Here is a 17,694-nt window from a genome sequence, read left to right on the forward strand (position 1 = left end):
GGCAAAGTGGGCCTGAGCAAGTGGCTCTACATATCCCATGTTCTTTGAAACCAGAGAAACAGGACTTTTTTTCTGTACCTACATTTGGGGTCTCCATGTCAGATTTTGTTTGAAGAAAAGATTCCATTTCCAAAGAGTTTGAATGTCCCAGATCTTGTCTAACCCATCCTGCTCCCTCAAAATCAAACATTATTTTTTAGATAAAGAGACCAAGGCCAAAGATATGTCCTGATCAAGGCCACACAGCTAGATTCTGGCAGAGAAAAAGTTAGAACCAGGTGTCCTAACTTCTAGGGTGGTATTTTGTTTTTCCTCTGGTTAAGTAGCATGTTATTGGAGAGAAGGGTCAATGGTGGTAGTTGGAGTAGGGTGGGGAAGAACTAGGACGGGGACAAAAGGCAGGGGACTGAGCCAGTCCTTGGCAGGCATGGAGTCAGAGATTAGCAGGGGGTGCATCCAAGTGGTATTAATAAGTATATGCCAAATTCCCTCTGGCAAGAAGACTCCTTAGCCTTTTCCCCACACCCTCATTCTCCTCCCAGTCCCAATTCTGGGTCAGAAGAATAGCCAGAGGAAAGAATATCAAATTTTATCTTTCAAGGTTTATGTTGGACTATTTAGTCTAATGGTTTTTAGTTCATGGAGGAGTAAACGTAATTAATGATAGAATGATATGCAATGCTGCACATCCTTGCCAAAGCACAGGATCTGGCAGAAACTATTTCCAAGTCTCCTCTCTCTGATTACTGAGCCAGAAGAAAGGGGTTCACTGTCCAGATGCCATCCCGAGTGAGGAGCACAAGGTCATTACCAAAACCCTGCCCATGTGAAATTGCAGAGCCTGGAAATGCTTTTGCATACCAGGCTTTTCCACTGGAAAAAGTAACTACATGAATTTAGAGCATACATGCTTTTACAATTACATTTAAACTGACATTAAAAACAAATGCGAAACAGCCCATGCTGAACAGGTCAGCATGACCTGGAAAGCAAACGAGAGGGAAAAGAAAAAAAAAGAAAAAAAGAAAAAGAAAAAATGTCCCAATGTTAACAGCATTAATTCTGTCAGTGTGTTGTAAATAAGAAAATACCATTGGTGTATTAATGGTTTTATTAAAGGAAAATTTCACTAGCAGAAATATGCAACATTCAAACAAATAGAAAGCAGTTAAAAAATAAACCACATTAGCCTTTCAATCCACATTAGGGAACTTCTTTTTGGCCAGGGGATTAAAATTATGCCCTGAAGAGGGGGTAACATCCCTCCTGAAGTTCTTCCTTGGCTTTGTTCCAGAATGTTGCTGAGTCAGGGGGAAGTGTGTGTGTGTGTATGTAGACTGGAGAAGGAAGGGTATGGGAAGGGCAGGCACTTGACAAGGAAGGGAGAGTATTTCTGCCTCTCATATTTGTCTGCCTCTGGCATCAGAAGACTCCATCTCCACCAGAAGGGAACTGGTTTCAATATGGAGGCCCTGGGACAGAGAAAGAGCAAGATATTACAAATTCCAAGTACCTCTTCTTTTATCTCAATATAATGTTTGAGACTGTCTTGGAAGGTCTCATATGTTATGGAGAGGCAAGCATGGGAGTAATGGAGATTGTGAGAGTGCTAAGGCCAGAATATAGAGGGAAATTCAGATCCACTTTCCAACACAGTCCTAATTTTAAGAGGGAACAAGAGAAGTAGGTACTGCTTCTCAGACATTGCCGTCTACCTCCTTGAGAGGTTCAAGTGTGTGAACTCCTGTAAAGACTCCAACTCCTAAGCTTCTAAGTGTCAGGTAAAGGGTTGCCTTGACTTTAGTAAGATGGAAAAAACTGTCTGACTCCAGTCTTCTCTTGATTTTAAGGGAGAAGCTGTCTGGAATCCTCTCCAGAAGCAGAAATTTGGTCCTTGTATACTGAACATTTGTGGATTAACTACTACCTTTAGCTCACTGATGGGGCCTGAGGCTAAGAGCTAGGTTCTTGGCAGAAGTCTGGAAGAATACATGTGAAGGGAAAACCCTACAAATTGCCTGAGAAACCAGCAAAGATGACCACAGGAGCCTCAGCGATAGACACAATGCTTTCTTGCCCAAGGTAGCACCTTAAGTCACATCAGCAATGTTTCTTCCAGCAGCACACTGTGAAAAGCAAGTGAACAAGACTGTGTCCACCTGAGGCAGTGTCTGGCTGCCATCATCATTGCATGTGACGAAGAACAGTCCAAAAACATGCTGCAAATGCCACACTACTTTACAGGAAGCCCCAATCATAATATGCAAAACTATATGAATGATAATTGCTACTGTTTCTACAGCTAGTCCTCACAACATCCCTGTGAGGTAGGAAAACAACATCAGTCCCATTTGGGGGAGTCGTCAACAAAGAGAGTAGCCTCCAGCCCCAATGCCAGAGTCTGTATTGAAGACTCCAACTCCTAAGCTCCTAAGCTTCAGACTCCAGACTTTTCCAGGATATCCACTAGAGCCCTCCAGAGCCCTCATTTTGAATGAGACAGGACCGCCTTTCTTCAGTGTTGGGCCGTTCTGAGATGCTTGCAATTGCCAACTCGGAATTTTTCTAATATGAAAGAGAGATACTGTTGAGTGTAGCAGCTTAAAGATGAACTTGCACCAAATAGGCTCCATAATTAGTTGTGTAAATCAGGTACTCTGACACTGGAGGCAGCATGAAAAGTTAGGGTGAGAGGGTGATTGTCATTTTGGAATGTGGTCTTTCATTTCTTTTCCTACCTACTTGTAAAATAGAGGTGAGATGGGAAAATGGAAAATTGTTTACCTATAGATTTTATCTTCTTTTCTTCATTAGTGTCCAATGGAAAAAATATTATATATGTTTGTGTGTGTGTGTGTGTGTGTGGATGTGGATGTGTACTTCTCTGCACATAATGGGCAAGGACTTATTTTGGGAGTGGGGAAGGGAAGAGAGGTATAATTAAACAGTTTCATTATAGCCACTCAGAGACCAACACAGATTCCTTATTGGTGGTCTTCTGAATTTCTTGCAGCAGCCAAATAATCTCACAATACCTTCAGCATTCTTAGCCTAGAAATGGAAATGTTTCAAATTCATGTCTGTCTGCCTAATATCTCACTAATCAAAGTTTCTGTATTTTATTTTCCGTCCTGGGGAGGAGTCCTCAGTTTCTTTTGGTGTTACTGTGACCAAAATGACACTTCACTGTGCAGGCTTGAACCGGTGACCTTACATTTTGGTCAAGATCCGTATTTTCACTGGTATGGTTGCACACGCCTATAATTCCAATGGCAGGAGGCTGCAATGGGAGGATTGTAAGTTCAAAGCCAGTCTTAGCAATGAAGCAAGGCCCTAAGCAACTCAGTGAGACCCTGTCTCTAAATAAAATTTTAAAATGCTGGGGATGTCAGCCCAAGTTTTCTATTGGTGCTTCATGTTTACATTGTTTCAACTGCTGATTACCAGAAGGCTAAAATTTCCTCAATGATTCTCACTTCAGCCACAGAAGCATTCATCCAATAGGGTATTGGGGAAAAGAAAACATTTATATGTCTGGGTTAAGAGATTTAAAATAGTTTAGCACAGGTTAACTCGTATAACAAGAACAAAATTTGATTCCAACAGAGATGAATTAGGGTAGTGATACCATTTTCAGTTAACTTCCTAGATATCTGTTGTCTCACAGATATTACCAATAAAGATAATCTGAAGTTTCTATTGATTTCTGAGGGTCCCTTTACTTTCCCCCTTAGTTGTACCTCTAAGGAACATGATCTCCAAAGATGTCCAAAAGTCTCCAAAAAAACATCTTTCTCTGGTAAACTGTCTTTGAATGAGTTAAGGACAAGGAGAAAATACTATAAACTTTTTGTGATCTTAAGGACTAAATCCTACAATCTATAACAAGAGCTGGCACTCATTAAAGGAAAAATAGAACATTTTCAAACAACTAGTTATGTTATCAGCAAGAAAAATAAAACAAAAAACAACCAAAAAAAAAAACACAAACAAATAACAAACAAATAAACAAACAAAAACTACCTTTTTTTCCTGAATTGTTATATTTGGAAAATACTTGCCTTTGTATGTGTGTGTACATGTCCTATTGTGTGCTATGTAATCTTTAGTTTTCTGACTACAAGCTTTGAAAATATTGCATATGACATCATTTTACTCTCTCAAGACCAACTGAGGGATTTTTGAGTACTCACAGCTACAGTAAACAACAATAAAATCTCTACTGCTATTGCACTTTTAAAAAATCAAAGATTTTAAGTAGAAATTTTATAAGCAAATACTCATTTGAGTATTAGATATGGGGCATCATCAATTTTGATGATTAGAAAAAAAAAATACCTCTAACCATAGTTCTCTAAAAGCAAATGCTCAGAGACAGAGTATAATATATATATATATATATATATATATATATATATATATATTATATATATATATATATATTATAATATATATATATATAATATATATATATATTATATATAATATATATATAATATATATATATATAATATATATATAATATATATATAATATATATATATATATATATATATATAAATATAATATATATATATATATATATATATATATATATATATATATACTGTCCCAGATAATTTGTTTTGGTGGAATGAAGAGATACAGTTTCTCCATATAGAAGTTTCTTTGAGAACCACAATTAGATATATACCTCGCCCCCCCACCAAAGTGTCACCAAATATGTATATGGCCAGCTGAAGGTGGCAATATATACTGTGTAATCAAGGGTTGTTTCAAGAGTTATTCAGAGTTCAAAGAACCAAGAAGAAGAACCAAAAGACATACTGTAAGAGCATAGAAAGAAAAGATTTTGCAGTTGCGCTCAAGAATATGAGAATACAAGGAAAATTGTGTATCTCATCCAAAACAAGAGTCAGGGTACAATAGTATTTATTGTATGCCTAATATGTACCATTTTAATGCATTTATAATAATTCTTTAGGAAAGATTTTATTATTCCTACAGTACAACTGAGGAAACTGATGCTCAGAAACATCTGAGGATTTGCCCAAGGTCATGAAGACAGTTAAGTGGCAGAGTCAGGACTACAAACAAGGTTTGCCTTTATCTGAGTCAATCATGTTATTTTCACTACACCACAAGATCTTGTTTTAAAAACAAGAAAGAACCCCAGAGGTATGAGTGCTCAGTCATACATTGTGCATGTTGATGCCAAAATTCATAGGGCAATTTACCCCTCTCTGCCTGCCTTAGTTATATAGAGCTGTCAGACACACTCAAGTATCTGAGAATTATGTGTAGGAAGCAGCAATTCTTAGAATTGACTTACTGCTTCTATCTCCAGCCTGAAAACCTTTAGGGCTCTAGTCTAGAGAGTTAAAGGAGAAGGGAACTCCTAGTAACTGAGTTTCACATTGCTAATACTTTCTGACACTTTGTTGCCTAACAGGAGGTATAGGGTATTTGATCATTGGATGGTTTCTAGGCCTCCTACTTTAGTGATGAAATTATGTAGTAGCACCATGTTGGGGTTCTGGGTAGATGTGGGGATGCTAATCTGACTGCGTACAATAGAACTGGTAAAGTCTAGAACAGAACGTTCAGATAACCAAAATATTTAGTGATCACTTTGTGTGATGCTGAAACATTGTATTTATTAGAAATAATTTATCTAGCACACTTTTGGGTCAGGATTATGTACCTGCAACCATTACATGACTTGGGAAATAGCTACACTTTGGCTTTTGCATCTTATCCTTTGTGTATGACATCAATGCTACAGGCCTGACATGGTATACATTAGTAGATTTAGTAGCCACTGATGCATATTACTTAGATATGCTGAGTATGGTCTGCTCTTGATCATTAACACATTCTTGACTGTGTCTCCTGGTGAGCAATGACATCTGTAAAATAGATGAACTAATCTAGGCATACTGTCTGCCTAAGCACAGAGTCCTTATCTGTATGTATGTTTTCTAAAATATAAAATGTAGTCTAGCGAACAGTGTTTTGGTATGATATTAACAGATGTTATTTGAAAAAAGGGTGCTCTGGTTGAATTAATTTTAAGAATCCTGAGTTATCAAGCTCGTCAGGTAACTTTACTGCAGTGCACATCAGGGCCTGTTATATGCTAATATACAATATAAATCTTCCCAAGAAGACCATAATATATGTTTACTTCCGACTTATTTGGTCAAGGAAATAATTTTTCATAAAGTATGCCATGGAAAGTTTTCTTAGAACCTATACGAAGAACTGCAGGCCTAGACAAAGGCAATTTGGGGGGGGCGGTAATGCAGTATTGCCCCTTATACAAGCCTTGGTTTAGACAAGTTATTCCTCATGTATATGGTCAGTCCTTGTAGGTATCATCTGAAGCACAAACTACTAGAACCAGGTACCAATCCAACGTGTTTAACAAAATTTGATGCTAGATATTTCTCTCTACATAGCCTAATGACTCCATTTGTAAAACTTAAGCCCACACTAGAATAGGATTCATGCTGCCATCAATTCCTTTAAAAAATCACACATACAAATAAGCAATAGGTCAAGTGGCCATGCCTGTCTTATGGTCATAAATCTGCAACTGCCTGAAGTGAACCCTCTAGGCATAATAATCAAGTTCATTTTCAATGTGATTACAGCATTCCTTCCCCATTTCCCCATCTCTTGCCAAATTAAACTACTGGATGTTCCTCAGTTCCTCAATGCATTTTATCATGACTCTGTGCCTTTATTCAAACTCTGCTCTTATTCTTTAATGTCCTTTCCCTTCTCTCTCACTAAACTTTTTCCCAATAATTTCCTACTTATCCTTTACAGCCAAGGTGTATTGATTATCATTGTCTCCCTTTATTTAACTTTTCAAAGCAAGGATCATGTTCTATTCAAGTTTTACTTCCTTCAAAAGCCTAGCACAGTGTCTGGTACATAGTTGGTACTCAATAAATACTTTTTAAATTAATGCATATGAGTGGATAGAAAGGTGAAAACACTAGTTTTTTGTCTGGTTGGAAGGATGGTGGATAGATGGATGAATAAATGATGTGAAGAACCATGCCATAAATGGTATTTCATCATTGGAATCACTCTCTTGCATCCAGGAAACATGATCTGGAAGTAGCAATTCTGGATTTCTCTTGCACAGGGAGAATGGGGAGACAGCTTCCATCAGGACTGTCTTCAACACTGGAAACCAAGGATATTCATACCGTCCATGATGAAATCGGACCATTTCCAGGGGGTCCCTGGGCCATCCTCCCAAACAGAGAATTCATAAAGATTGTTAAAACCTGCAGATATATTTGATTCTTAGATGAAGAATTCAGTCTCCTAGTAGGAAAGAGACTTATCAACCTTTGAAGGACATGCTGCACACCTCAGAATCTCACATGCTCTGGGGATCCATGTTCCCTCTTCTCTTCTGGAGTTTGGTTGCCACCTGAAATTTGTGAAAGGCCTACAACCTTTCATGGTCCAGGAGAAGGTATAAACAGATGTCAATGCTATTTACTAAAAGCTGACAATTCAAGAGTTGCAAAACACAAAAAGAAATAATGTTTCAAAAAGAAAGAGGGGTGAAAGTGGGATAGAAGGAAGGGTGAGATGAGAAAATGACAGGAAGGGCAATTATTTTTTTTCTCATTCCATCTTGGAGACTGAGAGTGTATCCTTGGGAAGTACAGAGAAAAGTGAGAGATGGCTGGGTATTTATTCTAAATATGGACTATGAAAAGCCACAGTTAATTCACTGGAGGGAAGGTCTGTATCTGGACAGTTATATTTATAAGTGTTTTCTTAAGTGAAAAGTAGATAAGGGATTTAAATTTTTGAAGCAATTAATAATATGTGGTTTTCAAAAAGTAGCAAGGAATGAACCAGGTATAAAGAAAGGCCTGTAGTGGATGGGCATTGAGATCCTGCAGGTATTCTTTAAGGGAATCATCCTAATAATACAACCAGCCACAGTATCCTTTCAGAAATAAGAAATAACTGCTAAGAGACAAAGCAAGGACAGGCATGTAGGCTTAGAAGCAAAAGGAACAAAGCATCTATGAATTCAAAGCTCCCATCACCAGTAAATGGAACACTATAGAGAAAGCCAGATTAGATGTCTTGAGACCTTGAGTCCAAGCAGCCATCAGCTGCAGTGCCAGCTTCTCTAAGATACAGAGACAGCCCTTCTACCCTCCACTCCCTCAATAATCTATCCATCCAGTCTACATTTAGACACATAATGTTTCTGATGTAGTTGTGAACAGGGATAGCTCAAATTACTATTCAAGTCAATGCACTCATACTTCTGGGAACAGTGGAAAGACAATCCAAGAAGTAGCTGGCTGGTAAATTTAAAATCCTTCCTGTATGGATTTAGACAGAAAATCCAAAATTACTAGCACCAGAAATGTCCTCAATGAAACCCACTATTCCAATTTTATAATGAGCCTCAGAAGAGAGAAGGGACTCATTCTTAGTTGACACTTTGGAAAATACATCATTTTGATTTGACTGAAATTATATGAATTCTTCAAAGTAATCAAAATGTCTATGCTAAACCAAAATCTTATGAATATAAAAGTCTATTGTTATTCACAAGGGCCACTCTGTATTGATGCTTTTCTTTTCTCCATTGTTTGAGTACAGGTGTGGTGTGGGCTGAATTTGTAGTTTAACAGTAAATTTGGGGGGGGGGGCGGAAATTAAGGGAGGAAGGCAGGGGATATGTTCAGCAAAATGCAAAATTTTGTTATTTCAAACGGTGGTTTAAAAAGGCAAACATTTGGATTTTTACTGACATGGTACTTGAGCATAGCATATAATTTTCTTAATTACTAAAATAAGCTTCCAAACAGGATCCTGATAGTACTTTTTTAGTTTTAGGTGATCAAGAGTGCTTTCTGGTGATTCTCTGCCTGTAGAGCTATTACATGTTAGAGGGCATGCCAAATCACTCAGGATAAAAGTCACTTAGAAGTGCTATGAACAGCCTTCCCAGCTAAATTACTAGTGACTTAACTGTCATAATAACCCTCACATTTGTCTAGCACTTTGTCATTTATCGATAATGTTCACATTCACGTCATCTCTACTCACTGTAACAGTGAGGATGGCATCTCTAAATTACGGATGAGGACATTGAGGCTCAGAGGGGGCACACAGTAAATAATGGAGCTGGTCTTTTAACCTAGGTTTGTTTGACTCCAAAGGCAAGGCCATTTACACATCAAATATCCTCGTAGCATGTGGGTGTTGAATGAAGTTTGCCAGTCTTAAGTTCTAATGCCTAGCATTACGCTTTACACAAAACAGACAACTAAGTAAATATCATGGGAATGGAACTGAAATGGAATCCAGCCACAGCACTTCTCAGTTTGTCTTCATGTGTTGACCACACCCATTCAAATTTGAGCACTCTACCCAACAAACCAATCTGAAAACTTACTGTACCACTCTCCAACAAAATAATTTACCAACTTATATATGACTGCTTTAGAGTATAGTGAAATTATATGTTATACACAGGCTCTTTTTCAAAATGGTTCACTGAAATCAAGCCACAAAGACTCTCTTACGATGGAGGATATTGGCTAAGATGTAGTGTTATGTCTTAAGATTTGAGCCTGCATGTATGAGGACTTTTGACCTGAATCAGCATAGGTTTGCAATTCCTATCAGTAGATGGCAAGCCACAGGTCTCTCTACCTGGAAGTCCATATGTCTTAGACATAATTCTCAGAAAGCCACATAATTGAGGGTTGAGTGTATCAGAATCTTTGCCCCGGGCTTGCAACATTCATATGAAAAAAAAAAAAAAGCATTCTTTTTCTGATTCCTTGGTCACCTTTCCTGGCTTTCCCTCTGCACTCAGCACCCTAGTCCTGCGTCTTCCTCCCCACTGCATATCACAAATTCAGGGTTTCATTGGCAAACACCAAGCAAACAAAAAGAAGGTTGGTTTAATATTTGAATTTCATCTGATGTGGCTGCCTAGAAAGCCATTCACAGGGCATCTGCCTGTCATGGCTGGGAGTACTAGATGTTACTTAAGAAGCTTCTGCTTAAACTGTCTGAGATGGAGCCTGGGTCAATTTGTTTGAGATACTTTTGTCGGCTTAAAGAATACTACTGGTTGTGGGGAGGGAAGGATATAGTTATCTAAATGAAGAACTACACATGGCCCTGCTCCAGAGGTAGAAAACAAGTTTGTGTTTAAAAATGTGCACATTGGCAGACAAGGCATTGAGCACCTCACAGAAAGCCAGAGAAGGACAATTGTTCTAAATTAGCCTTGTGAGGGAAGGAGGGAAGGCTGGAATCCAGGCACTTGGGTTTTCCAAGCTGATAATGAATAATCAGGTATGAGGTTGTACTTTTGGGCACTCAGAAATAAGCTTGCCTTTCTTTGAGCTACATTTCTAAATCAAAGTAGACTAATGAGCTTGCTTTTCTTAAGAAAGATGCATCTTTTGAAGAACAGCAGGCAGCAGGGAGGACCCTGGCATTGGGCAGATGTAAACATGAAGAAATGGAGAATTTGGAGAGGGAAAAGTGTCATTTAAGTGGTGTTGAGCCATTCTGGAATAGTGACAGTGCTCATGGTAGACACAGGCTCAGGGGACAGAGAGCCTATGCTAGAGGGCCACGCTCAAAAGAGCTGTATCTTCCTTCTCTCAAGCTATTGCACTACAGAAAAATATTTTTGGAAATGATCGATAGATTTATAAATAAAAGGAAATGATTAAAAGGCTATGATAGGAAATTGGCTCATTTGACAGCCTAGTCACACGCTCCAAAGGGAAACAGCTTCTCATTCCAGGTGGCTGGCTCTAGAACATAGGCAGCAGCAATTAGCTGAGGGATATTCCTGGGTGTTCAAGGCCAGTATGTGCCTGGGTCATCCTGCACCTGTGACTATTCTGGATTCCTTAGTTCCCTTGTCCTTACTACCATTGAACAGCATCAGGCTAGTACCCTTATGTCCCCTGGGAACTCTGCCCAGTCAGGTCCATCTTCACTCATCTACTGTTGGCCCCTGATCACTGCTTCACACCTCCTTCTTCTATGCTGAATTCCAGAGTAGGGAGTGGAGTGGTTAAAGGTAAAGTAGGCACTAGCTGGCTGATGGCCACATTGGATATGAAAAGGTTAGCCTGCATCTAGAACATGGCTATTCCTCTTGGAAGCATCAAAGAAGAAAGTCTAATTTAGAAAGAGAACTAGAGAGTGAAGGAGGGACAGGGTGGGAGAAGGAAAACAGAAAGAGGACAAAAAGAATCATACCTCCCAGAGTCATCCCTGCTTCATAGCATTTCCGGAGACGACAAGATGGACAATTTTTCCTTCGAAATTTATCAATGGTGCAATCATTTCTGCTGGCACACAGGTATTTCTGTTTTCCTGGGAGAACAAATACAAGAATAGCATATATGTTAAGGAAATACATCAAGTATTTTCTAGATAAAAATGGCATGGAAATATATACTACCTAAGAAGAGAAGTGAACAATGGTCCCAAACAATCTGATCACACAGAATTTAACAACTAAAAATAGGCAGGTTTAATTTGGTGCTATACTATTTGGTTTTCATAGGTATTTTTTTGTGGAGTGAAATAATACAGGACCTGTTGATACTTCCATTATTAGTACTACCCAATGGTTTTTAAAATAAGATTCTCAATCTTTAATAAAAAGCCAGGAATGCCCATAAGGAAATGATCATTCGTTTACCATGGTTCAACCAACATTTCTTCCTACTGACACCTGTAATCATTCATGGAATCATAAGACACTTATAATTTGTAACGCCAGTACAGGTAAAACTTGCATAAAATAGAACTCCATGGGATTCCTGTTTTTAAATTGTTCATGTTCATATTCCCAATCTTGCACATTATAAAAATATAACAGATCAAGTCCACTCTTTGTGTAGTGAATCACAGCAAGCAAAAGGAAGTCCTCTGAAGTCAACAGAAGAACAGAACAAGGATCCTTACTTTCTATATTATCTAGAGGAGAAAGAGAGTCTCAGAGATACTTGAGATAATAGTTACTCAAAGATTTGGTAGTTCACTCAAAAACATCTACTTTGTTCAATACTTAGTTTCTTTGCCTCCAGTACAAGCCTGGCATATAGTAGACATTTGACATTGGACTGAATATCCCTGTGCATCTCTCTTTCTGTGCATTCAATAGTTATCAGTAGAGATAAACAAAAATACATCTTTGGCTACTTTGAAACCTGCAGAACTTCCCAGTTCCAAAGCACTAAGCCTGTGCATCCCTTTACAACACCCTTTCTTTGAGGAAGAAAAGTTAATTTTTCCTCATATTTTTTGCTGTGCTTTGGTTTACTGAATAGAATGGAATTTTAAAGAAGCTTCTTTTGGTAAAGAAGTAGCATTTGTGGCAGTAAAAAGGAAGAAAAACTAAAGAGTGATTGTTACTTGATAGTAGGAAAGGAAAACATAGCCAAACATAAATTTAGGTACAGCTCATCTTTCTTTTCCCTTCACTAAGCCTAAAGTGTGCAGATAAGGTGCTGAAATATATCTATTAGAGTAGGTTATTTTATGTATCAGATTTAGTAGTAACCAGATCAGCAAAATAGTGCTTTTAAGGGCCACTTGTGAGAACCTGAAGATAGCATTATAATAATAAAGAATTCTTTCTCCTTTTGAAAAATAATTTTTTTTCTTGTTTCTTTCTTTTCCTTCTTCTTTCCCCCCTCCCTCTGTCAAAAATATATCCTCAGCTACTCTGAAACATGAAAAATTCTTCTATTCCCCAGGCCACAGAGCTTAAAGGTACCGTTAAAAATCACACCCATACAACCGTTTCATTCCAAGAATGAGTTTTGAGGAAATGACTTGCTGAAGAAGCACATGAATCAGAGGTCCCTGAAAGAAGAAATTTTTGCTACATTGGGCACATAGCATAAACTATGTCTATGTGAGGAGTTTTGCCTATGTTAATAAAATAAATAATCTCAGCAGCACTTTGGGGTAAATATTATTATTACTTTATTTAGTAGGTGAGGAAACTAAGACCTCTAAGTCAGTACTCTTTCCCCTGTGTTTCTACTATTTCTATTTTATTTTTCTCATTTTCTTCATTTCCTAACCTCATTTTCTCAAGAACATGTTTTTATTGCTAAAGCAATATTAGTTACTTTACAAATAATATTGTGAGAAAATTATTGTACATATCTGTGCACATTTCTTTAGTACATTTCCTAAATATAAATTCTTATATAAGGTGAATTGCCAAGTCAAAGTATGCAAAGTTTAAGGTTCATAGTAAATTTTCTGATATTCTCTTTTTATGTTTGCAATCAGTGCATTATATTTATACATAGTGGACTGAAATGGATCAGGGAGAGGGAGGACAGGAGGAAAAGGGGAAGTGCTGGAGAATGAAATGGAGCAAATTATGTTATATGCATTCATAAATGTATCAAACAAGACAGTACTCTAACTGTTGTACCAAGGGATTTTATTTGTATAAACAGAATACATAATTTGCTAATAGCATTTTTTTTCCTGCTGAAAACTGAGGACTACAATATGTTCACAGAAAGGATGAGTGCCATTCAATCTTTGGGTGTCAGCTCCTAGAAAGCAGGCCCTGTATCCAATTCCAGTAGTTTCAATTCCAGTGCTGTGGTGTGCTTGAAGTGGGACACTTTCACAGTACTGGTGCTGCTATGTTCCTCCAAAGTAGCTCATCACAATGATTACTGAAAGAAGTTCAAGTTAGGAGAACTTGACTTCTTTGAGAAATTTCTTCTTCCAAAAGAAAATTCTGGTTCCTGTACTGCAGTTTTCAAGGAGCATGGAATAACACTTCAAGAGGAGTTTTAGATTCCACTTCTGAAAGAAGATCACCCAACCTTAGGAATGAAGCAGGTTCCAGTTGGAAAAAACGAATCTGGGTTTGTTCAATTAGAAACTCAGACCATTTTTTACCTGTGGATCATACTTTTTCCAAGGATGCCTCTTGACTTGAAACAAGGTGACCTAAAATATAGACATTATTTTTGATTTACCCAGGAATAAGTGCAATGCCCAGTACAACCAAACAAATTGCATATTAATTTCACATTCACAGAGTATTTATACATGCCAGGCATGGTATTTGGTGCTGAAGTAACAGAAGAAAACATTTGCTGGATAAAAATATTCAACCCAGATTAGAACAATGGGTGAGAAGTCACAAGATCTAGATCTTTAATCATCCTTATCATTAACTCACCAAATGGCCTTGGACAAGTACTTTTCCCTCTCTGTTCCCCACTGATAATATGAAATTGGTTGAACTGGAAAATTATTAAGATATATGCTAGGTCAGGAGTCTTGAAGGATGACTGAATTTCATCTATAATATATTTGCAGTCTTTCACCTGAAGGGCTTGAGTACTACATGTAAGCAAGAAATTATTCAAAATAATGGTCTCTTCTCTCTTCAATCTGTACTTTTAGGATAATAACTGACTGTAACATTGTAGCTCACATATAGAGTAATCTGGTCTCTACTCTTTGTTTTCTTAAGTGCTTCAAGGTGCTATAAAGAGGCACTGACATTGCAAGCCATATGCAATGATACACATAAACAACATATTTTGGGGCTGGGGATGTGGCTCAAGCGGTAGCGTGCTTGCCTGGCATGCACAGGGCACAGGGTTCGATCCTCAGCACCACAGAAAAATAAAACAAAGATGTTGTGTCCACCTAAAAAAAAAAAAACTAAAAAAATAAATATTAAAAAAACACAAAAAAACATATTTTGCACAAATGTTTATTCATGCATATGCAAGTGCACACCTGTGTGAATGTGAATATACACATATGCAAACTGTGTTCCTGAAATATATGTGAATACATACATATATGTTTGATATGTAACAGTATATAACACATTAAAACATACAGATGCACACATGTTACATATTCCTTTTGAAGCATAATAATGAATCTAATTTTTGAAATGACATTTAATAGTGACAAAGTGGTTGAGGATTGCAAAGGTAGTTATGAAAGGTATCTGTTATCTGGAAGTTCTGAAAATTAGACCCTAACTCAAGTGCGTTGTTGGGATAGGAGACACACAAGGGATGAGGCTGAAAACTACTCAAGGTTCCTTTCAACCCACTTCTCCTATTGAATAATCACTTCACCAGTGATGGCAGAACCAATGTAAAATCCCTGAGTTTCTATTACTTCCTACCTATTATTTATATATTTTCTATATATTTGGTTGAAGCTTTCAGGGTTCTTAATAATAACAAGAATTCTTCCCATTTGATTTATTTTCAAAGCTTACTACTAATCTAGTAAAAAGTAAGTATTGTAGGATGATTATACATCCTGTTCTGTGATAAAGAAGAATCATTAAGATGAAATTGACTAGGACATCCAGTATTATATTGACTAGAAGTAGTGAGCGTGAGCATCTTTGTCTCATTGATGATCTTAATGATGTAAACTATGGGCTTGTCATATATGACCTTTATTTTGGATTGAAGATCATTGCTCCCATACCTAACTTGTTGAGAGTTTTCTCATGAAAAAAAAAATGTTGAGTCTTGTCACATGATTTTTTTGGCCTTTACTGAGATGATCATTCTGTTGATGTGATGTGTTATGTTTACTGACTTGCATATGTTGAACCATCCTTGCATCCAAGGAACAAATTCCACTTAGTCATGGTTAATGACTCTTTTAATGTGCTGTTGAATTTGGTTTGCTAGCATTTTGTTAAGAATTTTTTTTCAGGGGCTAGGGTTTTGGCTCATTGGTAGAGCACATGCCTGGCATGTGTGAAGCACTATGTTCAATTCTCAGCACTGTATATAAATAAATGAATAAAAGAAAGCTCCATCAACATATTTAAAAAATATTTTTTAAAAAGAATTTTCTTCATCTATGTTCATCAGGGATATTCTCTAGCCTGACATTATATCCTTGATTTGATCCAAATCACAATCCACAAAATTATGAACCCAAAAGATTAGAAAGAATTTTAAACACTATTGGGCACACCACACCCATACTTTTACATCAGACTTGAATCCCTGTTATGGGTTTAGATATGAAGAATCCCCCAAAACTCATGTGTGAGATAATAAAAGATGTTCAGACTTGAAATGATGGTGGATTAACTGGGTGGTAACTGTAGGTAATTAGAGTGTGACTGGAGGAGGAGGATCATTGGGGACTTGCCTTTGGGGTATATGTATTTTGCCCTTGTTGAGCAGAACTCTCTCTTCTCCACTTCTTGGTACCATTTCATGAGCTTCTTTCCTCCTCCACACTCTTCTGCTATGATGTTCTCCCTCACCTCAGGCACTGAGAATAGTCATCATCTATTGACTGAGACCTCTAAACCATGAGCCCTCAAATAAACTTTTCCTCCTTAAAATTGTTCATGTGTTTTGGTCACAGAAGTGAAAATGTTGACTAAAACAATCCCCTTCTGTAGCATCCTTACATAATGCCTGCCCCTAATTTATTGAATTATATTTCAACCTACTATAACTGTGGACTCTTACGACTCTTCCTTCTAGGAAGCTAATTATATGCATCCTTGTAACTCTAACTCATTGGACCTAATTAGAAACAAAGAATCTCTGAGTTGTAAAAAAAAAAAAAAAAAAAAAAAAAAAACAAAAAAACCTTACAAGCTTTATAGTAAAATGCCCCAATGTTATGCTTAATTCCTCCATTATGAAATGGACACAAAGTATTGCAAGATACCAAACCACAACAAGTTGGTGGTAGAGCCAGCATAAACCTTGAAATGGCATTCAATAGAGACATGTGGTGGACGAACACATTCTAAACACAATGCAATCTGAATGTAGCAGGCATCTTTGTTCTTTGTCTAGGAAGTTAATGGGCCTCATTTCTATTCAGGTGACAAAGAATTTTGCAAGTGGGATCTTGGTCTGCTCCAAGGTAGTTCTAAAAGGTCCTATCTGACATGATATAGTCCAGGTGACTGAAAAATTAATGCACAGAACACAAACTCCTATCCAGCTGACAGTCTACAAATATTAAACTCAACTCTTTGACACTGTTGCCTTTCAACAACACAATTATATATATTCATCCTATACTCAAGATCTCTCAAAAAGTCACTATGAAATGACTGGCAAATATCAAAGTAGGTAAGGCCACAATATAGAGCTGCAAACAGACCACCCTTTGAAATGCTTTGTAACTGTCTTATTAGAACAACTCAAACCCTTAAAATACTGTAAATGGTCACATAATGGGTTGACATGAAAAATTCTGCTTGTCATCTGGCTCTGAAATTCTTGACTTCCTGATGATGTTCTGCCTCTTTCTTCATGGTCCTAGTCTCTCAACATATTCCTTAAGCATAATGCAAAGCTCCAGCAGAAACTGAGATCATGTGACAGACATCTATTAGGTATTTCATCTCTGTAGGCTCCCGATTTCTATTATTTTCATTATCCCCCATGGTGAGTCCATGTAGTATGATTTGAGGTCAGCATCTAATCAGGATATATATATATATATATATATATATATATATATATATATATATATATATCCTTTATTTTGTTTATTTATGTTTATGTGGTGCTGAGGATTGAACCCAGTGCCTCACATGTGCAAGGCAAGTGCTGTACTGCTGAGCCACAACCCTAGCCCCATGAA

At 37.4% G+C, this 17,694-nt stretch overlaps 1 protein-coding gene across 1 annotated transcript in view; it reads right to left on the reverse strand.

Annotated features, from left to right (window-relative positions):
• Nucleotides 1–17,694, reverse strand: part of Ar (androgen receptor) — a 168,908-nt gene that overhangs the window by 25,177 nt on the left and 126,037 nt on the right. The window contains exon 3 of the mRNA XM_046440316.2: nt 11,293–11,409. Within this exon, the coding sequence (XP_046296272.1) occupies nt 11,293–11,409 (117 nt within the window). The remainder of the gene's footprint in view (nt 1–11,292; nt 11,410–17,694) is intronic.

This window comes from Marmota monax, unplaced genomic scaffold, assembly GCF_021218885.2.
Source record: "Marmota monax isolate L192 unplaced genomic scaffold, Marmota_monax_Labrador192_F-V1.1 WCK01_AAM20220418_F8-fsc00134, whole genome shotgun sequence".
NCBI lineage: Eukaryota > Metazoa > Chordata > Mammalia > Rodentia > Sciuridae > Marmota > Marmota monax.